Below are 26,496 nucleotides of genomic sequence, written 5' to 3' on the forward strand. Positions count from 1 at the left end.
GTGTCTTACATTTTGTGAATCATTTCCAATGTTCCTTATCCATGCATTTGCATGAGGCATCACTTTGACGTCTCCCACAGCCGCTTCAGGTCCATTCTGAACTAGGAAGACACAGATTAACCCTTACAGAAAAACGACATCCTGCATCTCTGAGAGATGCCTTAGAGCTAGGGGCATCCCTCTTGCTGGGGATCTCCGTGGTATTGAGAGCTGCCAAGTCTATTTGTGGAGGTTCTTCTGCCCTCTACTGGATGAGGTATGGGCCACTGACCTGTTTTACCTTTGGTGCCTGAACACATTTGACAATAAGGCCTAGATCACTAGTGAAAAACCCCATATATTAACAAGCACTTGCATGACTTGATCTCTTCAAAGTACTGAACAGATATTAATAGTTTAATCAAAGGCTAAGCTAACTCAAATTACCTCACATTTGCTGTGGACCAAGAATGTGCGCACAGTTACCACAGATCAGATGGCACGCACTAACTTGTTCGTGTGTCTGGGCCCTGAGACACAGATCTTGGAAAAAGACAGGTGATTTTCACTGTCAGACTCGAAGACACATTGAACATTTTTGAAGAAGAACTTGCCAAAAAGCATTTAGCTTGAGCAACCAATGAAAGCTGTTGCACAGAAGTGGAAAAGTTGGCATTTACTTTTGGAAGAATTCACCTTTAAGCTAGAATCACATGAATGCTAATCAGCTTTTGAGTAGCTTTATGAAGTTTTCCAAAACCTGCAATTCCTTTGACTCATCTTTCATTAAGCACTACCATACTGTTTGTGTTAAATGATCTAGGAACGGCAGACTGGGCTCCAGTATGCAAAAGCCAAATCACTCCAAAGCATTCTTGAATGGAAAGCATGTTTATGGATTTCTGAATTCTAGGAATTTTACAAATAACTGCCTCAACACATACTTTGAAAAATATAAGCATATGTTGTTTGACTTCCCCATGTCAAGTACATTTGTGTGTGGAAAAAATTAGCAGTTCACAAACTTCATTATGTCAAGTCCCACGTCAAAAAAAAAAAAAATCAGATTTAGGATACCATCTGTTCTCCAGAGGCAAGAGAACAAGACAAAATCTAATCCAGATAGCTGCTACTCATGAGATACATTAAGTGAATAGGAATGAACACTGGCAACATAATACAGACGCCTCTTACTTGACTAGCTTTATGAAGAGGAGAAAGTAGACTGGCACCCATTCACTTGTTCGTGGTAAAGAGTGAGGAAGAACCGTGCATGAATTTTCTGCCCTTGGTGATAAGAGAACTAAGCTGTCCCACTGTCAGCCAAAACTAAGGCACAACAGCCCTTATAGTTTCAGCTCAATGCTAATTCTTGAACTCCTGAGCTTGCAAAAGGGTTTAGACGTGAGTGCATCTGCTTCTCCACTGACTCTAAGATTTGGCTCTGCAAAATGCAGTGCATGCTACAACCCAAATACAACAGGCATCCTGAGAATGCGGGATGGAGCAGCAGCAAAGCTAAAGGGTTATTCTTTTCTGGTTTTGAAGTCTAAGAAGCAGGCAGCATCTACTTCTCTTTCCTACCTTTCCTGTTTGGTAACCAGTAGAAAGTAGCTTTCCCCATCACATATGATATTAGAATATCATGAATTAGAGATGGAGTAGGCAGCTGAATACTGCTAGTCTTTGCAGAGTCTTCACACCTTTTTAAATTATTAGAATTATACAGGAATTCAGTTATCTTAATTCCTTTCAACTTGAGACAGCAGCAAACATTGTTCTACTGATTAAAGTACTATAGAATTGCATTTTCCTCATTCTGCATCTTATCCCACTCAAGAGCTCGTGATGTTTAGTGATAGGATGAAAGATATATCCTGGCACATCCAAATGCAGAGTGCTCACCCTCTGTAAAATCGATGCCTTGCAAAATACAAGACAAGCTGCAAGTTCTGGCTTTTTGTTTTCCGTTTTTCTTCCAAGATTGATGTGTGCTGCAGTTCTTTGCCTCCAAAGCAGACATAGTAATCTGGAAATACCTCAAATACTAATGGATTGATAACTCCCCAATTTTAATTTGAAGACTGTGACTTTAGTTTTCTTTTCTTTTTCCATATGGAAAGAATATTCCTCCATATGGAAGAATATTCCAGTCTCAAAGAAACAAATAAAAATAAGCAACAAAAATAGTAATAATATTTTTAAAATCTAATTAAAAACTGCATTTTATATCTGACAGAGAGGCTCAGTAGGGGGAGTGGCAGCAGGGAGTAGAAACTTAACAGTTTTGTTTGGCAGCTTCAGCAATCCTAGAGCCTTGTAAGAGAGAAAAATCCTCTAAATACAACTGCTAAAAGCATCTTCCATGCACTGGCCACCTTTTCTTAAAAAACATGGCCTTATTCTATCTGGCTTTTGTCCTAAACTCCTACTGCTCTTTACCTTTCTGTCCAAAATGTGACCGAAAGTCATCTTCCTCTCCTCTCAGATCACATTACACCCTCTTGAAATCAATCATCATCTTACTTCTGAGGCCACTGTGCTCAAGACCCTTGTTCACACCCACAAGTCTCTCTCAAATTTTCACCTGTAGCTAGAGGAGTCCACTATTTCTGATAAAACATAACCCTTTTGTTTTATTCTTCCCTCTGATCTTTTCCCACTGTTTATTGCTATCTATTATGCTGCTCATTATGAATGTACTGTCTGTTCTCATCTTCTCAATCTTTCTTCAAATTCCAAGAAATCCCTCCAGATCCTCTTCTCTTCCCTCCCCGTAGATATCACCTCCTGAAATTTAACCTCTTTGTCTACATAATCTTTCAGAATCATGACTCAAAGGCCATAAAAAAATCACATGTATTTGCAGGAGAATACCATTATCTAAAACAAAATCATATTTAGATATACACATTCCACTCCTTCCACACTCTCCAAATAGCAACACGCTGAAACTTAAAACATGATACTCTATCCCCTTCAAGACAAAGAGCTTCCACTCCAAAACCAGCCCTTACACTGCTATTAAACAGCCTTAAAACTTTGCTCACAAGAGCCCTAGAGGCACAGAGAAGAGGAAGACATTTAAACTTTGAAATTAAAACTTTGAAACACAAGTGAAATCGTCCCAAGATCTAGGCACTGCAAGTCACTGCATACATAGCTCTAACCTAGTTCTGTGATATGCTTACAGGTGTCCTCAGGAACAACAGGTCACAAGAGACAGTGGGAAACCCAAAATCTGGACAACTGCCCAGGTTGGACAGAAAAGAAAAAGCAAGCAGATTCAATATGCAAGGAAAAAACCCACAACCCCAAACCAATTATACAGTGCCTAGAACAAAGAAAGCAGAGCCTGCTAACCTTCTCGCAAGCTGTGGTATGAATCCTGATATGTACTTGAACAGCTCTTCCCTTGCTTTGACACAGTCTGTGCAAGCGGCACAATCCCGACATAGGCAGGCTGGAGTGTCTTGGTTTTATCCAACATATTAGAGGAAATCCCTGGACCTGAAGGCAGATTCTGTAACAGAGGAGGCGTCTCAGGCTAGTGGAAGGGATGCTTAATCCTCACAAGAGACGCGGTCACAATCCCTCTCTACCAGGTTTCTGTCACTGCACCAAGAGGGAGAGGGGAAAAAAGGTAGCTTACTGCTAGATCCCAAAGCTGTGCTTGCATAGGAACAGAGAGATACTTGAGGCAGAGACAAATCCTGAGAGCCACCATCTACAGATTAGAACCAGCGAGTCTCTTGGCAAAACTCTTCTTCCTACTATCTCAAAACTCAGACAGAAACTTCCCTGTTTCAGCAAGCAGGTGTAAGCATTCAGGATCCCAATATGCAGAGCTGTGCTTATCAACAGACGCGTGGACTTCTTCATGGGGCCACTTGCAGTAACAGCCAACCTCATTCACCCAAAATAGTGAACAGTTGGTTTCTCTACTCACACTACGGACACCTGCCAGACAGGCAATATCATGTGATTTAGTACTACTCTCCCTCCCCCTGCACCTCCCAACTGTAAGCATGCTGTGCACAGCTGGGAGAACACACGACTCTGGAAGCAGAAGCCACGCTGCCTTTTTTCCCCTTCTCGTTTAAACTATTAGAGAATGAATTTTCTTTGAGAAGAAAGCTAAATTGAGATTTCTGGAAACAAAGTTCTTCCACATACTGGCTCTGCGACTGCATACAGGCAATTGCAGGCTATTTTGGTACAAGCACACATTCCTGCCTCTTCTTCCCTCAAATCTTAAGCTGGTGGGAACACTTAGCTGAAGATAACCAGCAGACCTCAATCAATAACCCTCTGCTGCAAGCTACTAAAACTTCCGAATCTGTGCTCATTTGGAGGTAATTGTCTCACTAGGAACTTATTTAATGCACATCACAAGTACAGTTGACAATCTTTGGTTACATGGACTACCCAGGCTGGTACTGGAATTGGAACTGGTCAGAGAAAGGCAGGTTACATCCTAGGGACAGCCAGTAGGTGCTCTCGGCAGTACGGCTGAATGATTTGTTGTTTCTTAATCTGACAAAACATGCATCATGAAAGATGCAATGCAGTCTGAGGGAAAAAAAAAGAACAAACCAGAAAGCTGATCAATAAATACACATATCTGACAAAAAGTATTCCAGTATCTTTCCAGAAAGAACTATGAATAGTAATTGGTGTCATCCTACAGATCTGAAGTAAAGACAGTCATGTGGACTTTACAAAAATAAGAAGGTGAATACAAACCATATTGTAACAAAATATTGGAACAATCTCCATTCCATATTCCACTTGCCCCACCCAAATTGAGACAAAAATTTCTCATCTCTGAATAGTTTGAGGGACATCCAACCATTTTACAGAGCAAGGCTGGAGTGAGAACCACAAGGAAAGCAAGTCTCTTGAAAATGAAGTTAAAATCTGAGGAAAGAAGTGCTCAACCAAACTAAAAAAAACCCACCACTTTAATTCTGCCATAAGGGACACGAGAGGGAAAAAAAAAATGTTGCAAAGGGCTACAAAGATGATTAGGGGAGTGGAGCATCTCTCTTATGAGGAAAGGCTGAGAGAGCTGGGCCTGTTTAGCCCGGAGAAGAGAAGATTGAGGGGGGATCTTATCAATGTATACAAATATCTAAACAGGGGGTGTCAAGAGGATGGGGCCAGACTATTTTCAGTGGTGCCCGACAACAGGACAAGAGGCAACGGGCACAAACCGAAACACAAGAAGTTCCATCTGAATATGAGGAAAAACTTCTTTACTGTGAGGGTGACAGAGCACTGGAACAGGTTGCCCAGAGAGGTTGTGGAGTCTCCTCCTCGGAGATATTCAAAACACGCCTGGACTTGGAATGAACCCAGGGGGGCTGGTCTTAGATGATCTCCAGAGGTCCCTTCCAACCTCAAACATTTTGTGATTCTGTGATTCTGTCTTTTTAGGTCTAAGTTGGAGACTAAAAACTAATATACAGAATTTTACATGCTTATTAAATAATGATGCTACATGGCATCAGTTACATTTCTGAGCACCTTCAACAATACACTTCTTACTTGAGATGTTTAACCTTCACTCAGAAAAGAATCCAAACTCTAAAGTTCCTATGGGTAAAAGAATGCCTTTGGTGATAATACAAAGCTCACTAATAGTACTATCCCTGAATTACAAATGCTTACTCTTAGCACAAACCCTCATCTTATATTTCGGATTTTTAAGAGCCTGGTACAGGTTCAGTTTCACAATGAACTTTGGCCAATTTAAGTTCATATTACTGCATAAATGAGTGATCCTGCTCTTGCATGAGCATTAGCAGTCATGAGGCTGCATAGAGCTGCCTCGAGAAGCTGAGCCAGCAGACCACAGGAGCGCTAAAGCCAGCATGAAGGAGGGGAGAAACACACTGTACAGGCCTCCCCTTTCGGCTACAACACAGAACTGCACACAGAGTCAGGCCTGATACTCTGTGCAGACAGGTCCCGTAACTATTGTAATTACTAAAGAACAACTGCCCTGCACCAGACTGAATCCTACTTTGCCTGGCAAGCAATATACTGTCTGGATGGTGGAAACGAAAAGATTCAGCTACAGAGGTCAAAGATTAGTATTACTCTGACAAACAAGGCCTCTGAAATAACAGCTCAGTACAGTGTATAATGCCTGGCAAACGTGACTGCTCTATGCAGCTGACACACAGATTCCCACATATTGCTGAAATAGCCCAAAGATGTTGCCTGAGTTCTGATGAGGCAAACTTTAAGACCTGAAAAAAGAGCTATATGTGAACTATAGCATATTACCAGTTTTGGCAATCTAATGAAATAACCTGTCCTCTACTGCTATAACTGGCAACTCCAACTTGATGTAGATTTGATCCTCTCAGTGTATTACTGCAGAGCTGCAGATATGTCTGCAGCACATATCTTCTTCTCTTCCTATGTAGGAAATAGCTTGGAAAAAAAAAAAACACTGATTGGTTGAATAGTAGTTTCAAATGACCTTGAATAAATTTTCTATTAAATCTCAATAAAATCTTTTCTTCAGAGAGCAAGATTTTCTAAAATTTTGTCCTACAGTGTGAAAACCCTATTTACTGTTCTGGGAGAAGGAACAATTATCCCAAACAGAAAAGCATGAGCTGGAATATTCCAAAAGGGACTTGGATAATGCTCTACAAGCTGTAAGAGGACAAAGACTATGGGCCCAGGCTGGAGGAGAACTTCAACACATGAGTAAACACTTGTGAGGTACCTCCTTGCAAAATACGGATTCTCATACATGAGTAAAGACTAAGAGCAACTTATCTTGTATGAAACGTGGATACTGTTGCCAGATGTTGACAGGCATCAAAAAGTTAAACAAGAGTTTAATTCGTCTTATTGGATCCTGATCTATTGATAAGAGATGAGAGATGACATGGACAGAAATGTCAAAGGTCTGTAAGAACAAGTAAGGCTTGATGAATAACTTAGGCAGTTAGTTTGGAAATTAACAAGATAGGTGGGAAGGTCTGTTTCGTTGCAGAGGCAAGATACCAACAACAGTTTCAGTTGCTTAACCACTCTAGAAAAGAAGCATCAACCCACTCCAATGCATGATTGACATTCAGTGTCTTGCACAACTTCTACTCTGGAACTGGCAACAACACTTTTGGCAGAAAGATCACCTGTATCAATGGGACCTACAGCTAGAACCTAGCATTTTGCCCAAAGATACCTAGCGTATGATGTCTGATTACTAAGATATTTGCCACAGATTTCTGGCTTGGAAAGCATCAGGCACAATTTTCATAATCACTCCAATAAACATCTATTGAGCCTTGCATCCTTTGACTTTCAAGTGTGAAATGTGATACAGACTGTGGGAATGTATTCTTCCTCCAGAGGCTACACTACTATTTATACCCTCACACAGAAGTAAAAAGTATCATCAGGTGCACATATGGCTTGCACAGATACTGCTGTTAGCACTGAGGCCTGGTGGGCATAGAATGCAATACTCATATTTGAATGTCAGTTATCATTACTTATTATTTTGAATGCTTTCATTAACTTTCTCTTCCTTTATTTTTCTACCCTCAAAAGCCAAAACAGCATATAAGCAGCAGCTTATTCAAGTTCACTTTCTGTGATACAAGACAAATATGGAAGAGTTTAACCCTAAGTTTAAATCCTAATCTTGCCATGGATACTTGACCTTCTTTCAATTCCATGAACATACAAAATTTTGCCTGTGCAAAGTTAGCATCAGAACTACAAGGTGAGAGAATTTAAAGCTTGCTACTGCCAAAAAGGTCACTCCCAACCCACCTTCTCCTCCCCTTCTCCCAGCCATCCACTCTCTCTGCATCCTTAAACCAGTTCTGACACTCCTCTGATACCTTAATGAGCCAATTCAGCCCACTAAACAGCCTTACCAACAGGTGAGACAAGCACCAGAGCTGGTGGCTGGTGCATGTGAGAGCACTACCAGTTTTGACAGAGGCTAGACTTTCAATCAGCTTAGGCATAACATGAAACTGCATCCTCAGTTTTATCAAAAAATGAATGAACATATTCTTCAAATTAATGAGCAGATAGAAAATTTGCTGACCAAACCCCACCAAACTTAAAATATGCACCTCTTCCTCCTTTTACCTCCAGGTTTCCCTGCAGCTCAATGCAGGTTCCTTGTCTTCCTTTCCCCACTAATAATATTCTCAAATGACACTTGCATGCATATGATTTAGTGATGAAGTCCCAGCAATGCACCATTAAAAACTGGCAAACAGCTGCAATATATGTCCCCTCAGCCAACATGAAAAAGATTTGAGTCTGGGTCTGAGCCAGATGAGTCCTCTGAAGGAAGTATGAGCCCACTATATTTAAACATTTGTCTCCGATTTTTCTACTAAGCACAGAAAGGCAGAAAAATAATAGAATCCTGAATCTACATCACTATAAAGTTTTGATGTCTTATAACTCATACTTTCATACTTGTAACTATATTCATATTTTATACTTCAAAATAAATACAGACTTCACACTGATACTTGTGCCGCTTACTTCTCAGCTAAGCTTCACATTATTTAATGCGAGTTTGCTTTGGATGTTCCCAGGATCCTGCCTCCCACCAACAGTGACCTTCAGGAAGAAGTAGAAACACCAGGCTGGAAGCACTTTACATTCTTGCTTCTCCAGTTCTCAGGAAGAGCCTGAAGTTTACATACTCTGATCCTTTCAACTAGCTGGTGACAGTTAATGCTGTCAGTTAGTGCTCAGAAGACTCCTAGACGTGACAGGTAGCCAAAGGTAAACCAACTTGCAGATGTAAAAAAAGGCAAGGACAGCAGACATGTCTGGGAATCTGGATCTTTGCCTTAGTTTTTGCATGGCTCTTCAGCCCCTCAGCCCACTCTGGGATATACCACCACCCCCACTTTTGGCAAGCTGGCTGTCATGGAGCTCTAAATACTGTGAGCTGAAAGTGTAAAAATAGCTGCTGCACAGGCTGGAAAACCTATCAGATGATGTCAACACGCATTTTGAGCCCTCCCCTCCCCCCAAACCACTTCCTTTTCTATGTCACTTTCTCATTACCTCACTGTCTCTAATTCTGAAAGTGCTTCTCTCTGCATCTTTCAGCTGCCAAAGTGAACTTTACACAGCAGCGAGAGCCAAATCAACCCCCAGCACATATATAAACTCTGCCACCCACCCCATTCCTTGGGACACATCCAAGATGTCAGTTTGCCTTTCCCTGAAAACATGCACATGAAATCCATAATCCCTATCTGCAAAACACAGGAGCAAGACGAATCAGTTCAGTCCAAGGAATGCAGTGCTCATCTACATTTGATTAACTCTGTAGATAAGTAGTTTCCAACCAGTAAGGCAAATCACTGTTGTAAGCGAGGTGTAGAGTCAGCAGCAATAATGCGCACCCCCCTCTTCCTAACACCAAGTCCCCCAGCACTGCCTCTCTCACAGACTGGGCAGAGCTGAGGAGGCAGGAGAGGAAGCACAACGCAGCCAAAATCTTTGCTTTTCCCACCTCTCCTCTCCCCAACCCAAGAGCTCACAGTGCTGCTGATCAGCGGTGATCTGCAAAGAGACTGTGGCAACACTAGTAGAAGGGCAGAAAAGAGGGGAGGGAGAGAGAGGAAGGGAAAGAAGCAGAAATGTTAGATAATTTATGGTCTATACCTCTCCTCCCTCCCTCCAGGACCTGCTGTGCTTAGGAAGCCGGGGGTTGATAAAGAGAAGGCAACAGTCAAGAAACCTACTATACTCCAGATCATATCCAAACAAAATCCAAACCCTTCTTCAAATACATCAGGAGCAAGAGGAAGACTGGGGAGAATGTGGGCCCTTTGCTGAATGGGGTGGGTGCCCTGGTGACGAAGGATGCAGAGAAGGCAGAGTTACTGAATGCCTTCTTTGCTTCAGTCTTTACTGCTCAGGCCAGCCCTCAGGAACCCCAGACCCTGGAGGCAAGAGGGAAAGTCTGGAGAAAGGAAGACTTTCCCTTGGTGGAGGAGGAGTGGGTTAGAGATCATTTAAGCAAACTTGACACCCACAAATCCATGGGCCCTGATGGGGCCTGACCCACGAGTGCTGAGGGAGCTGGCGGACGTTATTGCTAAGCCACTCTCCATCATCTTTGAAAGGTCATGGAGAACAGGAGAGGTGCCTGAAGATTGGAAGAAAGCCAATGTCACCCCAGTCTTCAAAAAGGGCAAGAAGGAGCACCCAGGGAACTACAGGCCAGTCAGCCTCACCTCCATCCCTGGAAAGGTGATGAAGCAGCTCATCCTAGAGGCCATCTCCAAGCATGTGGAGGAAAAGAAGGTGATCAGGAGTAGTCAGCATGGCTTCACCAAGGGGAAATCATGCCTAACCAATCTGATAGCCTTCTATGATGGAATGACTGGCTGGGTAGATGAGGGGAGAGCAGTGGATGTTGTCTACCTTGACTTCAGCAAGGCTTTTTGACACTGTCTCCCATAACATCCTCATAGACAAGCTCAGGAAGTGTGGGTTAGATGAGTGGTCAGTGAGGTGGATTGAGAACCGGCTGAATGGCAGAGCTCAGAGAGTTGTGATCAGCGGTGCAGAGTCTAGTTGGAGGCCTGTAGCTAGCGGTGTCCCCCAGGGGTCAGTCCTGGCTCCAGTCTTGTTCAACTTCTTCATCAATGACCTGGATGAAGGGACAGAGTGCACCCTCAGCAAGTTTGCCGACGATACAAAACTGGGAGGAGTGGCCGATACACCAGAGGGCTGTGCTGCCATTCAGAGAGACCTGGACAGGCTGGAGAGGTGGGCAGAGAGGAACCTCATGAAGTTCAACAAAGGGAAGTGCAGAGTCCTGCACCTGGGGAGGAATAACCCCCTGCGCCAGTACAGGTTGGGGGTTGACCTGCTGGAAAGCAGCTGTGCAGGGAAGGACCTGGGAGTGCTGGTGGACACCAAGTTAAGCATGAGGCAGCAGTGTGCCCTTGTGGCCAAGAAGGCCAATGGTATCCTGGGGTGCATCAGGAAGAGTGTTGCCAGCAGGTCGAGGGAGGTGATTCTCCCCCTCTACTCAGCCCTGCTGAGGCCACATCTGGAGTACTGTGTCCAGTTCTGGGCTCCCCAGTACAAGAGGGATGTGGCACTACTGGAGCAAGTCCAGCGAAGGGCTACAAAGATGATTAGGGGACTGGAGCATCTCTCTTATGAGGAAAGGCTGAGAGAGCTTGGCCTGTTTAGCCTGGAGAAGAGAAGGCTGAGAGGAGATCTTATCAACGTGTACAAGTATCTGAAGGGAGGGTGTCAAGAGGATGGAGCCAGACTCTTTTCAGTGGTGCCCAGCGACAGGACGTGAGGCAACGGGCGCAAACTGAAACACAGACAATTCCATCTGAACATGAGGAAAAACTTCTTCACGGTGAGGGTGACAGAGCACTGGAACAGGTTGCCCCGAGAGGTTGTGGAGTCTCCTTCTCTGGAGATATTCAAAAGCCGCCTGGACGCGATCCTGTGCAACGTGCTCTAGGTGACCCTGCTTGAGCAGGGGGGTTGGACTAGATGATCTCCAGAGGTCCCTTCCAACCTCAACCATTCTGTGAAAAGCAGTATGCAGCACATTCTCCTAGTATTACTAAATGGAAGTGCTACAACAGCTCAGAACGTGTTGTCTACACACTTAAGGAAATCAATGCAACTTTTAAAGACGAGCCAGTTAAATCCACTTTTTTTTGAGTTGGGTTTTTTTCTTTTGAAAACCACTTGAAAACAGTTCTGTCAATACTGCCCTCCAGAAAGCTGTACATACACTCTTTTACTACAGAACTGTGTTGCCTATGTAGAGATTTCTCTCCAACAGAAACAATCCAACTAGTAGGTGAATTTCTCTGGCTAATTTAGTGGAAGGATTCTGGCCACAGTAGAAAACTTCAGAGTAGAAGGAAGGAGGAAACCAGAGAGGTTAAGAGAGAGACGTTTTATAGCTAGCTTCCAAACAACTGCAATCTGCTGGGCACGTGGGTCCAAAGACAGGCAAATAAATTAAAAACACACATCCAAACACTTTTTATCTGCTCTTTTTACCATTTTGGTTGATAAATTCTGTTTAGATGCAAACACAGTCACATATCTCCTCATAGTTTAAAGTTACTAACCCCTCTTCAAGTTACCACCCACTGCCGAGGCACCGTAACTCATTGTGTGAATGTTCTCACTCTGCTCCAGTGCAAAGTTAGAAAGGTTTACTCAAATCACCTTTGCTAAGGGAACAGACTTCACAGTGAGAGTTCATATATCACGTATAGCATCTCAAGTGTGGGGTACTTGTCTCCAATGAAGGGGCTTAACTTACAGCTGCTCCTACTGGAACTGCAACAGAACGTCCAACATCCCTTAGTTCAGAAATGCGATTATTCATCTTGTTCTGTCTCAGATAGGTTCTTAGGGAACCACTTCCTTTGGACCAAAGAGCAACAGTTTACTTGATCTAAAAGAGTCAACGTTTCCAAGCCAGAGATAGTCACCCAAGACTCGATGCAGTTAAACTTGTTCTCATCAGCCTTCCCACCTACAGTTGGTTCCTCTGATTCACCTATGTGCACCCCAAATACCTTTAACCTCTTCATGGGTGGGTGGGGGAGAGTGCTCACACACACACACACACACAGATGTGTATTTCCCCACTACAACCACAACACTCAAACAGAAACATCCAGAAGTTGTAAGAAGACTGACACATGAAAAGGTATGCACTGTGCCCAGTCAAGAACACTGAGCACAAGAAGCAAGACTCAAAACATTTGCTCTTGCAGATATTCCATGTTTTAATTTAAACCAATATGGACAAGTGAAAACAAACAAGAAAAACCCCACAACATTTGGTATTGTTCCTGACAGCAGAAGAAAAAGTAAGTTCTGGCTGCCAGACCAAAGGGGGTATTGGGCAGGACAGAGAGGAAAAGGAGACAAGGTCCTTGAATTTGTCCTAAAATAGCAATTTCTTTTTAAGAGAGAATAACTGGGAAAGGACAGGAGAAAAATACCCTTCTCTTCATGCTGAGGCATGTCTAAGAGTTTGAGAAGTTATGTCATTAGTTCTTGTGTTTGTTGAACAGAAGATATTCCATACTTCTCCTTCCCACACCCTTTCAGCTTCTGGCAAGAAAAGGTTGGTTTTATATCAACCCCCTCTGCTGCTATACAAAGGGGCTACCTGCAAACACCCGGAAAATGCAGTCTGTTTTTTAAATATCGAAGCAAGAGAGGAAATGGCCAGGCCGCACTTGATGTTTATGCCCTACTCATGAAAGGATCAGCAAACTCTTCATTTGCTTCTCAGTTTGTGTTAGCAGCATAGCTGCTAGGTGAACTCTCTCTCACCAACATGACTGTGACTTTTTCCCTTCTCAGTTACATGGGCAACGACAACATTATTGAGGCCCAGTATGACAGTTATTTTTGTTGAACTGATACAGAATTGCAACCCCAGAATTTAGGGTTTTATTAAAATGTTTATTTACCATTTATTGTTGCAGAAAAATGCTTCAAGACTTGAAACAACCATGCACTAATAGAGGTATAATTCTGAAAAGCACATAAAACATCCCATTTATTTAACATGTTATTAGCCAATGTTAATCATTTTAGATGTGATATTTTGTTTCCACTGTTAACTTTTTCTCTAAAAATGGTCAAAGTGCTTTGTCACAGTGGTAGTAGCGGAAGCTGGGATAAGTTAAAGTGGGGAAGTTTGATTATACTGCTAAGCAAATTCAGTGGTTAGCTGCCACTGAAAGTGGTGGTCCCCTGTTCCCCTGCCACTGGTGCTCATCTGATCCCACAGAAAAATAGCTATTGTCAATATTATTGGAGACGGGGAGTAATTTAGTCCTCAGAATGCAATTCAGTTCTTTTTATGCCAAAGATCTATAAATCACCCCTGTATCAAACACTCACACTCCTCCTTTAGTGCCGAAGCACTCAACTATGTCCTGGAGAGATGCCAATCTCAAGCTTTCATGATGACTTCAACTACTGAACTTATGTTTCCAATATAAAAATGTATAGCACATTCAACTTTTAAACTTTAGCTACAACATAAAATAAGCCAGAATTACTGTCAAAATATCCAACCATTTAACCCTATGGAATGGACTGCATTGGTACAGAACGTAAGGGCTTCCAGGATCTTGTATGGACTCAGCCCCCTCCGCACATGCAGAGATTTCAGACCTTAAGTCTGACATAAAACATGAATCTCAACAGGGAGACAGACTGAGTTTGGATTTAGAGTAAGTTTTACCTGCATCCTACTAGCATTCTGCTTTTGCTTAGGAGAAAAAATATCCTGGTTATGGTAAGATGGAAGTAGACCTTTAATGCCCTCATGGGATTCACTTACCTGTCACTTCAGGAGTTTGCTGTTTTGACAGTACTACCATTCTGCCTCCATAGCCTACTTTTTAAAATAAATCACATTCTGCATTAACAAACTGAAGATTTATTTCTCTTGGAGCTATTAAGGATATAACAGAAGACAGAATCTTGATGTGAAATGTAGAACTTCTCCCATTTCATGTGTCGCCTGCACTTCTCCCCAGTGATTTGGTCACGATATTCAGCCACCAGATCAGAACACTGTATTTTCCCCAAGCAACCTCAAATGACCCAGAATATTCACACACTTAGTAAGAAACTCAGTTTTTCAAGTATTCAAGAACCACCATTTCTGGGTGGAAAAAGCTCACCCAAAAAAATCAAGCTCAATTTCATACAGACAGCCATAAAGACAAGAGCTCCCTTCAGCGAAAAAAAAGGTGAGCTACCTTGCCTTTACTGTTTGGTACCTCAGTGTAAGATCACATGTATAGGGAATTGCCACAAAATGTAATGCTGTAGCTTTATGTCCCAAGCTGAGCCTGCAGAAACTGCTCATGTGCCCGTGTTCCAAATCTCTACCCAAGGACCTTTTCATGTATGTGAAAGGCTACAGTTTCTCAAGCACCAATAATACATAACACCATCGGCAAAAGTTTAATGTAGAGATTTTAGAAATGTAGGGAAAGTATGACAACACACTGCATATAGTCTGATTTATGAGATTAATCCAAAGAAAGGAGGAAAAAAAAAAACAGAGGCACATTTTGTATCAGAGGCATTTTGTAAGGAGCATAATTACTTTTAAAACAACTTAGATTTCAAATCCAACAGTTCTGGAATTCCACTTACGGAAGCAAAGAGAAAAAGCAAGCAACAGGGAGGGAGCATCCTCTTCTGTTGCCCCGCAAGAACTTTCAAGTCTTACGAGTTTTAATCCAAAAGTGGCTTAAAAATATTTGAAGGCACTTAGTCTAAGTGTTTACAACTGTACTGGTAACCATGTCTGGAACTTTGGGTTGTGTTTCTGGCCTCTTGCCTGTTTTGCTTCCCTCCATCTGCACCCATGAGTTCACCTGAAACATGGACCTCAGAGTTCACCTGAAATGCATAGAAGTGTCTTTGGTCACTATCTTTTCTCAACTGTCTGACACCCTTTTATTTTAAGAACTTCTTTTGTCACTTTGGTATGAGTTACCAGAACTCATCAATCAGGACCTCATATTCTATGGATTTCAGACAACTCAATTATATTAAAAACCATCTAGTTTGATAAACTGGGTTAAAACAAGCAGAGAGATTTACATATAACAAAGAGTTTGTGTCAGAAACAGAATTAGAAATCCTAGCATCCTCTTTGGCTACCAAATCTTATTTTATGAATCCAGATACAAGACAGGGATTCTTAAAGTGGGACTTAATAAAAGCAAACCTATTAATGATATAATTGAATAGACAAATGTGCAACTGGAAAAGTTATGTTCTTTACATGACTGCCAGTGCTTATAATCCAAGAGGGCTCTGATGCCCACTCCCAATGCATCTAACAGCTGGCTTAACAGAATTCCCTTATAAATACAAACTTTTTAGAACAAAAAGAATTTTAAGACATTTCCACATGTTTACTTTTGGCAAGCATGCTATAGTAAGTCCGGAATCTATTAGAAACTCACAACTCTCTCCTATCAGAAAATATTTTTGCCCGAGAAAGACACTATCGGGTAAAACTGCATCTTTAAGTTTGAGCTACAATGTGGAAACACGGACAGACAGACTTGTAACCACCCTTCTTACAGCTGCCTGCTCATCCATTCATAGTTACCTAACAATCTCAGAGTAAAAACAAAAGTTCTAACTTGACAAACCTAATACTGGGAAAATGCACATGTTTTCAGTACTCTCCAGTGTGATATGTACTCTTAAAGAACTACCCACTCATAACTTCATAAACGTCTTAATTCTTTGAGTCTATCAGCACCGCGTATTCTTCCCTGCTGCTTGATATTTTCTTACTGCCCAGCCACTGCAACTCTTTACTGGTTCCATGACCTACTGCTCAGTAGTTTTCTCATCCTAGAGATAACTCTATTCCTTCAAAGCAGCTCCCTTCTACCTTATTTAGCTTCACTGTTCAGGACACACAATTTGAGTGATGTTGCACAAGACAGATGAAATAATATAAAATCTTGCTCCCACTTACCATCCTTTCTTTTTGGTGGCTCTAGCTCTCATAAGACAGTTCACTGAGTTAATTCAGCTCACTAACCCAGTAGAAAACACTTATTTTGATGGCTTTGTTTTCTTCAAAAATGAGTTGGACTGCTCATGGAAGAGTCCAGTCAGCATCCAAGCTAGGTCAGGGTAAGTGACAGGTGCACTGAGCTGCAAACAATGAAAAACAGAGGAGGGAAGAAAAGTAGGGCCCTTTCCCTTCCCTTCCATTGGTCATGACAAATCATTAGGTCAGTTCAAACCATTTCCTGTGATTTCCCCCTTGAGTCAAGCTTCTTTATTTTAATTTCAAGCTCTTCACCATAAAGAGGTTGGAGCCCTAGAAACAGGGCTGCCACATTCCTGTTTGGAATATCCTGAAGATAAACACACAAGCCTGTGCTGTGTAGATTGCCAGAGCATGTACAATAAATCCAAAAGTCCGGGAACATGCTAGCATTACTCTTTGCACTACAAGCATGCTATACGCTTAATTTGCAAAAACACAACACTTCCAAGACATTTCAGATTTATTATGATTGTGCTGTAGAAATGTCTGGGATTTCTAAATGTCTTCTGCCCTGTCGGTTACTGGGGTGTAGCTCCCAGCAGGGCAGCCAGACGTCTGGAAATCCTGCACAAGTGTTAGAAGAACCCTCGGGTTCCACATCAGGAAAAAAGAGGACAGGCTGGAAAACTCAGACATATTGTAGTCATACCAAGGTTTATACAGAGAGGTAGTATCTCTTATTAAATCAAACCTCTGGAAATGAGACCACCCACCACAATTTCAGACCCCTAGCTCTCCACAGCCAACTAATACTTCAAGTTTAAGCCTGAAAACTCTTCTACCGTGGTTTGTCAGGCTGTGCTCCTGCTATCAGCATCTTGAAAACATTAACATGCTGTTAAATGAATTAAATACCAGCCTCTTTACACAAATTGGAGAGAACTGTTTAACTAATAGACAATGCCAGAATTATGATCGTAGGATAGTCTTTCCCCACACAGTCCTCTCACATTTTTCTGTCTTCTTCCCCCAACTCTTCTCTCTTCCCCCCACAAAACCACTGGCTCACCATCTTTCACCAAAGAACTAATTTTTCCCTCCTCCTCAGTCTCCAAGTTATTAGCTATTCAAATCCTTAAATCAAGCTCTGCAATCTCCTGTCCTAATTAAATCAAAGGAAAGGGTATTTTGCATAAATAACATTTCCAAGATGTAGTTTTAGCTTCTAGATTTTGTCAGCAAAGTTTCCAGTACTGCTTCAGGGCCAGAAGGTTAAACATTTCTCAATGACGCAGGCTCCCTTAGTGAGAGAGTGACAAGGAAGTAGTCCAAAAAACCTCATTCTTCCCAGACAGTAAATCAACAAGCAGAGCAAACGAGTCAGTGCCTCTCTCTAAGGAAAACCGGGAGGAGTGGAGCAGTATACCACTTATTCTGCCAGCATAAAAAAAAGGCCCAGAACAAGGAGGGGGAAAAAAAAAAAAAAAAACCTAAATCAGAAAGGAGGTTTTGAGTATGGTAAATTTTAATTGATATAGAAATTAAAATTTCAAAAATGAACTTAAGCTTTTGTAGAAAACTGCATTTCTGTTTAAAATTGCTATTCTTCTCTGGTCCATGTTACTTACCAGTAAGTTTCCACCTTAAACTTAAAGATGCTTTGACTTCTAAACGGGTTGGAATTTTCATGCCCAAGAAATCACTTTTCATATACTACCTTACACTGCTCCAGCCATGCTCACACTTTAGTCTCCGGCTTTGCAAGATAAGATTAGCAATAGGGGTTTCTCCACAAAAAGCCTAGTAATCTGGATCTTGCTCTTGCTTGGTTTGAGGTAACACGGGGTCAGCAAAGGTGTACTGCAAAGCATTATCTGTTTATTTCAGCTGTGAGCGGAAGAGCTTCAACGGGTCCAAGCCTTGGAAGAGTTGCAGTAAGTTAAGCACGAGATACTTTCTAGAGAGCTTAATCAAAAGTTCGGGGATTTATGTTTTAAGCGGAGGTACCTCTGTGTCAGATAGCATCTTTAATAAATCAAAGCCACTTGACTTAATTTTGAGTTGACCTTAGTGAAAGCAAAACCCAAATCTCAAATACTGGAAGACAAAAACAAGGAAAAAACAGATTCAATTAGAGAATCTCCAGCAGAAATAGAAGCAATTCTCTCCTCAAAAAGAAGAAAACATTGAGGCCACTTTCTGTTACAGGCTGATTGCAGGCAGCCTCTGTTTCATTGGTAACTGCAACTTCTTTATTTGGAATACACTCCTTTCTGAGAAAAACCATCAGGGCAGTGAAAATGAAAAAGACTACAAAGAACCATAAATACATTTCTCAACCTACTTCTCACACTGGATAATTAAATAGGTTCCTAACCTGCTGGGATTCTAATGCTGAGCATAATGCCTAGGAAGTGTCATTAACACTATTTAGAAACTATGGTTTAAAAAAAAAAAAAGAAAGAAAGAAAGAAAAAGCTTCATAGGAAGATGCAAAACAGTATTCAGACGGTCACAATAACAGACACTACTTTAGCACTTGTCTACACTTAAGGTTATTGAAACTGGGTACAGCTTCTTCTAGCGAAAGCATTTACCCTGCATTAAAGTGTGTATCAGTTTAACTCCACGTGAGTATGTTTAATACTGAAAATTGGAAGATTTTTAACCAAAGAGTGAGATTCTGGGACAGATTCTCAGCATGAGTTGCTGGGGAGTGAGAAATCTAGTAATAATAATAATAAAAAATAAAAAGGATGCTTGATAAAATTATGAAGGAGAATATATGACCTGATCATTTGCAACAATAGAAGACTGGGTTCTGCGACCCTGAAGGTCCCTTCCAGTCCTGTTTCTTTATGACTCCTTACCCACTTTAACTTTTGTGTGGTTTGTTGCATAATTTAGCAGTAGTTTATCACAAAAGGGAGCAGTGCCAATGTAATTAAACTACTTTCCTGTACTGAGTCTATTAGGAAAATTCTCTTGACAAAGAAATCGGGGGGGGGGGGGGGGAACTGAGGGGAATATTTCTTCCATTCAGATTAAAAAAAAAAGAGAGAGAGAGAGAGAGAAAGGGGGAGAGAGAGAGAGAGAGGGAGGGAGGGAGGGAGAGGGAGTTTCACTTCCATAAAACAGGGCTCGTGTTTCTTTAGTCACAAATGAAGAAAGTTAAGACCCTCTCAGGCGGACCAGTTGCAATTTCTCCGTATGAAAAGACAGTTTGAAACAAGTGTCGGTCGGTCCCTGCTTGGAAGAGCCCTGAGGTGAGAACAGCAGAGGGTGCTATAAGGCTGAACTGAGGCGCCTCAGCACTGCAACAAGGAGCATCTCGATGTCACGCGAAGCTGTAGTGCTGGTTTTTGTTTTTTTAAGTGCTCAAGAAGTCATTTAAAATTCGGGAAAGCAGAGACAGTTAAATATTAAAATTTATCTATGTAGATTTCCACATGACATCCAATAACATCAGAGATGTTTCCAAAACCTTTAAGTTTTATATAATCCCTAACCACTGATCTGTACAGCTCTGGGCATACATTAGTGACTGCTTCATACTGAAGCTAAATATTAGAAATTCATATTTTAATGCATATAAGCAAAGCGTAGACTGGACATGCATGCCATCATTAAAGAAAGAAAAAAATCCTGATCTAAACCTTAATCCAAATTTCTGTTATCACACAGGAATGGAAACTTAAGTGCCTTGTTAAACATTAGTCATCTCTTAAATCTGGCAAACACCGGAGAGCAAGGAGTAACCAGCTAACTAGAAGACAGAACGGATGTGTGTCCACACTGTACCCCTTTTATGCAAAGCACACATGGTGCAATCATTGTATCAGTTTGCAGAGGCTTGGCAAAATACATGTTCAGATACTAATCCAGAATCTAAATTAGTGGCAGGCCACAAAGATAACAGTGGTCTGTCTGAGTCAATCTAAAATGTTCATTAAGTAATTTTTATATGATCATGCTTAAAGACACCAAAAAAGGTGGCGATTTAAATTATTCTTTACTACTTCATTTTGCTTGTGCACTTTAGCTATGCTCCTAAAGAAAGGCTGATTTATATTTGTCACATAAGTGAACTGGTAACTTACAGAATATGGTGACAGCAATTACATATGGCCCACAATACATAACACATTCATTTTGCAGCAAGGAAGATTCTGCTTTGATCATTACAGTTACAGCATATGAAATACGTCATGAGTTGACACGCATTTCAAACTTTTATTCAGTGTTTTAATACTGATGCAAAATAATAATACTGATGATGCAAAAAATTACTTTTCCTTACAGATGCAATATGATGAGAATCATAGTATGTAGACTGGAAACTAATTAAAATGCACGTACACCTTAAAGTTATTTCTTGCTAGTTAAATGTTAAAATAAGCTGGAGACATTAGAAAGTTTAGGTGGAAAATGTGTCTTAAATCTAATTCAAACAAATAATATATGTGCCATCAGTGAACGATTGCTTTTTGTCTACCACGCCTTCACTGTTTTCAAGCAAATACTGTAGCCTGTGCTCTTACAGTTCATCTTAAGTCACAGAATGGATAAAGATAAAAAGCTGTCCAGTGTTTTTCTCCTTTGCCCTCAGACTCGACCTGTAGCGTAGCACTCACTGCATAAACGGAATGACAAAAATATTTTCAAAGCACCTAAAGAAAAAATTACTATTTTAACACTTCAGCAAATACCTACTCCAGGTTTTATAAAGGATTTCCACCAGTTTTTGGCTTAAATTTTAAGATCTCAGTAGAAATAGGTACTGCTCAATTAAGCGACTCTTATGTGTGGTCTTTATTGCAGACTGTCACTTATAACTAAAAAAATTTTAAAAGTATCCTTTATATATCTAATTTTAGTACAGTCCTTTAACTCTGATTTGGCTGACAAAACAACACAGTGATTCGATTACTCAATAGTTAATCACAGGGATAAAAGGCAGCAAAAGGTTATGTTCAAACCTTTCATGAATGGAATAACTCAGTAATGTTGCAGCTCACAGTTGTGCACTCCTCACTCCATTTCTTTTAAGAGCCAACAGACCTTCATGCAGTTAGTAGCTCTGGCGTAAAAATTTCCATATTTAAAGCTGACTTCAAGAAAGTCCCATTTGCTACTTCGGAAAGAATTCCCACTGCATGATGACGATGAAGCTCACATAACTTCGTTCAGTCATTGGATCACATGCAGGACTCTGGTTAAAAGCCAGTGAAGAGTCATTTTATCACTACTCAGAATATACACATCTCTGAGAGCCATACCAGCAGCAAGGGAACTCTTTACACTCCCCAGGAACTTGCTACCTAGATACAAAAGGTTACATTTCCAAATGCCATAGATTCCAAATTGTAATCAAAAGTTCTATTTTTAAAGTGGTGATGATGTAAACTATAAAGCCAGGAATGTTTTCCCTCCCTCTCCATCCCAAACCAAAATCCTGATTGCTTTGATTCAAGAACTCATTATAATCTTGCAATTCAAAACGAGAAGTGAATTCAGTATTCTAAGTTCTGCTATTCAAACAAAATGAAATGCCAAAAACAATAGGAAAAAAAGTCACAACTAAAAAGCCCTCTTACTAGTAAGCGAAAACATAACAATAAGGAAAGAAATCAACTAACAGGTGCCTGAAAAAGACAGGATGAAGTTAGAAAGTATTTTAGTACATGAATGAGAGGTTATTCTTATGAATACCAGAAGCCAGCAGTGAATTTCAATTTTAGTTGAAAGGGGGAAAAAGAAAACCAACCACAGAAACTGCAGCACTGACACTTGTCACTGCTGAAAGAGCTGAAGAGGGGGACACCTTCCTCCTATGAACTCCAGACACGCTGTCCCCTTTCTGCCCATTAAAAATGGTTTGGCAGCTGACATCCCTAAAGCAACTCAGCTTACTGCTATAGAGAGGGAAGAGAGAGCCCAGGAGATGCTTTTTGAAAGAAAGAACGGGATCAGCATCAGTTTGGTCTAAACTGAGTTCAATATATCCCTAATCGGCCGAAGTAGCTCAAAAATGCAACTTTTCCCCCACAAATGAATAAAGTTTAACATTCATTCTGGATAACATTAATTTTCAGTTGAAATTACTGTTCTTTTTTCAGAACTGGTTAGATGCATAGCAAATCAAAAATAACTGACAATTATATTGGATAAAACTTAAAAAATTCTCTGGCCTACTCTCATTTATAGCAGTGACTTGAAAATAACACTTCTTTTGTTCGCTAGATATGCATAGAAAAACCCTCTCATTCATTTAAAATCACATTTCTAACAGTTTAGAACAACCTACTTCTGTTTTGCACACCTGGCTCGATCTCTAATCGGTTCTAAGATTTTTCAGAATATCAACAGAACAACATATTGAAATGTGTCATAGATCATTCTATGATGAAGAGTCTTTGCTTTTTTGTATACTCACAGAAAGAGATTAAGATTACACAGAGACAACTATTAATGTGCAATGTATACCAAGGCAGTGAAAACCACAATACAGTGCACAGAAACAAAGCAATGCAGCTACCCAGAACAGTAAATGAAGAAGTTAGTAAGTGCAGAGGAAAATTTAGGGGAAATGGAAGGCATTAACAAAAGAAGGAATTCGGCCACGGGTGGTAGTGCTAATGTGCATTAATTCTGGCAATGCACTGTAAGAATCTGAGTGATCCTAAGGGGCCATAACTCTTATCCATCCATGCAAAATGTGTACAAAAGTGATCTGAAATTCAAATTTTACCTATCTGACTGATTGCACCTCTGAGAGTGTGTACAGCACACACATTTCCATCCAGCCACCTGCTAGAAGTCATAAAAAGAAATTTGTGAACAAAAATAACTAAGAAAAATTAGTATTTGCCATTTAAACATCCTCCTCAGAGGAGTTAAAACAGACAAAATTTGCATATATTAAAAAAGATCTCTAGTTCTGTCAAGAATGCTGAACTTCAAAAAAAAAAAAAAAAAAAAAAAAGAAAGCAGAATTTAGTAATATTATGAACATAAAAATTTAAATCCATCTTCAGTAGATAAGACTTTCTCTGGAAGCACTATTCCAGTATGAGGAGAACTTGAAACGAAACAAACAAGCAAAGAAAACCAGTAATCTCACAGTTCTTCCTTATCACTACGGAAAAAATACTGGAAGCTGCTACTATAATCAGTGCAGTTCAAATACGGAGGCTGTTGCAAGGATATCAGACTACACAGAAACATCAAATATCATGGGTAAAGATGTCAATCCAATGGGAAGTTTCTTTACTGTAAGCTTTCCAGAGAGGCCAGCAGCACATCCAAAGCTACTGAGATTTCTCTAACTTTATGAGTCCTTAGATGACTGTTCAAAAACAGTTTTAGGTGTTACTGGATTGTAGATTGTGTCAAAAAAATATATATTCTTACAGTTCTCTTCCCTCTTTATTAATATATATATTTTGTGTGTATGTGTGTGTGTGTGTAAGTATATATATCTATTTGGTGTGTGTGTGTGTGTGTGTATGTGCGTATATATATATATTCATATATATATTCCTGACTCAGTCTTCCAGGGAGCCAAACAGTCTGTTACAGCACAACAAAGCCAGGTCATGCCAACAGACCATTCAGTGCGTATCTTGACCTGAACAGCGACCAACAGCAAAGGAATTCACAAAATCTCCACACGGGCTAATTAGGTAGTGACATGAATAAAGCAAAGGCTGTTAGGGAACAAGAGAAGAGGGTACATAGGGAGATTGAACTAGATAATGAGAAGGAAACAGCAAGCTTTTGAAATTAGCAAATAAAGAAAACAAATGAGTCAAAGGCTGGGAGATAAAAGGCAGCAGAAAGGACGAAGAGATTCTTAGAGAAAGAGGATAATTAGGGAGCTCCCACTGCCAGGAGCTTGGTACAAACCCGCACATTAGCTTGCATTTTCAACAGAATGAAAACATGCAAACTGGCACGGGTGTGTGTGTGTGTGGGGGGGCTGTGTAAGGGCCTACCAGAATAATTTATTTACCCAGTTTAGTCCATGATTCTCCTACTTCTCCAAGGGATGTTCACAACCAGGTTGCAAGCCAGATGAATTGACTGGGGAAAGTGTTTCCAGCTTCCATCTTTCCCATAGAGCTTCTGGAGATGAACATAGGGGTCAAGAACCATTCAGAAGCTAAGTCCTTCCTCACTAGATGATTTAAACTCTCAACAGAAAGAAAAATCAGTTTCAATCTCTAAAAACTCTCAAGTAATCTGCCCAACAGATAATTTAATTATCTTAATAAGCCTACTAAAAGTAGCAGCCGATAGTAGCTGAAGTCACTAAGGTTTTTTTGTTTTTTTTTTTAAGAAAATTTTTTGGACAGTTTGGTGTCAGCATTGAGTATCTAGAAGCTGGTAACAGACTTCCATTATTCAAGGCTGATCTTTAAAACTTAATATGCACATGCTTCCATCCTGTTTTCATACTTAATTTCAATCAGTAGTTATCTATTGCAATTAAAATCTCATTCAAAGGTTACAGTTCTCCTTAAGACTAAATTTTAGCAAGGACCATGAAAACAAAGTGCATCTGTATGCTCTCATTTGATGTTTTACTCTTTTGCCATTTTTCACACATTTCCCCAACAGTCTTGTTTATATAAACGGATTCCCATTTGCCTGCTTCTTGCTTAATTAATTAATTCTTGCTTAATATTTTTCAACAGTGGTTGATCCAGGAGAGAAAAGAGCTGCCATTGATAGAAGAGGTACAATAAATTTGCATCCCTCATTATGTGACCGAAGTTTGCCAAGGAATTGCCTCAACATTGCAGAATGCCACTGCATAGTCTAGGACTAGGGTTAGCTGACTTAAGCAAAAGCCACATACAAGTAAGTACTCTTTAGTGGGAGAAACTCTCACCCTAAGAATTAAATGCAAGCCTCAGGAATTTTCATCATTTAGAAGAAAAGAGAAAACACAACCACGACTGAAGTTTTGACAAAAATAACACTAATATGAAGGCTGATGCCCTAATTTTAGGAAGTCTTACTTTATTCTATGATTTTCCCAAAATACCATGCACAAATTCAGTTAGAAGAACCCCTGAACTGTTAATTTTGTGGCTTTTCCTTGTATACAAAAGATTAAAGAATTAGAAAACCTATTAGAAACAAAGCACGCTGAGGTGAACATAAACATCATCTGGAAAATAGATGAAGTAACTACAGTGTCTTTTTCAGGCCTTCACATAAAGATTGTCATATGAAGGAAAAAGTTTTTTCACAAAGAGAAAGAGATTAGATATTGTCTTGCCATATGCATCCTGTTCGATACCAAACACCTTACTAAGGTTTAAATCCTACCTCTAGACTTCACAGATTTGAGTATCACCAGAGGAATGATGGACTGTATTGTGTTCATACCACTTTTCTGTAATTTTTTATGAATGAACACAGAAGCTAAGTGCTCCGTATAAGATGCAACCCTGCCAGAACACCTCACTTGCCTTTTCTATCTACATCAGGAGGTAGAAAATACTATTTTGCCTCCACAACAACAGAAAAGAATACAATAATGTCAGAACTATAGAGTAAAGATCATACAGGATCCTTATAGACACACAGAATTTTTGTAGGCATTTTACAAAACATAAGACTGTAAGTTAGGGAAGTCAATGCCACACATTAAAAATTAAAAAAAAAAGAAAGAAAGAAAGAAAAATTTCTGAAACACATATACAAAGCCATGGAGTTATTGTTTTACTTGTCTCTTTCCAAATCACTACTAACTCAGAAAAAAAGGAAAGAAAAAGCATTCAACTTTTAAAAACAAATCTGTCTGACACTTTTGGCATTACATATGTCCTGCTTTTTAGGCAGTGTTCCCGAACAGATTAAGAATAAGCAAATGCCAAACTCCTAGGCTATTACTAATTTACTGTTGGATCTTCCCAAGGTTACAGTCC

The 26,496-nt window shown here is 40.4% G+C and overlaps 1 protein-coding gene across 4 annotated transcripts in view; it reads right to left on the reverse strand.

The window, feature by feature from the left end:
• Positions 1-26,496, reverse strand: part of MRTFA (myocardin related transcription factor A) — a 97,711-nt gene that overhangs the window by 43,068 nt on the left and 28,147 nt on the right. The window contains exons 2-3 of one of the 4 annotated variants that reach the window (XM_067310339.1): positions 24,570-24,682; positions 21,535-21,767 (exon numbers count right to left, since the gene is read on the reverse strand). The exons of 2 other annotated variants lie outside the window; for them this stretch is intronic. In XM_067310339.1, coding sequence (XP_067166440.1) covers positions 21,535-21,541 — 7 coding nt within the window. In that variant the 5' untranslated portion in view covers positions 21,542-21,767; positions 24,570-24,682. Of the gene's footprint in view, positions 1-21,534; positions 21,782-24,569; positions 24,683-26,496 lie in introns of those variants that run through there. One more of the 4 variants, XM_067310347.1, reaches the window with a different exon arrangement.

This window comes from Apteryx mantelli, chromosome 1 (genome assembly GCF_036417845.1).
Source record: "Apteryx mantelli isolate bAptMan1 chromosome 1, bAptMan1.hap1, whole genome shotgun sequence".
Lineage (NCBI taxonomy): Eukaryota > Metazoa > Chordata > Aves > Apterygiformes > Apterygidae > Apteryx > Apteryx mantelli.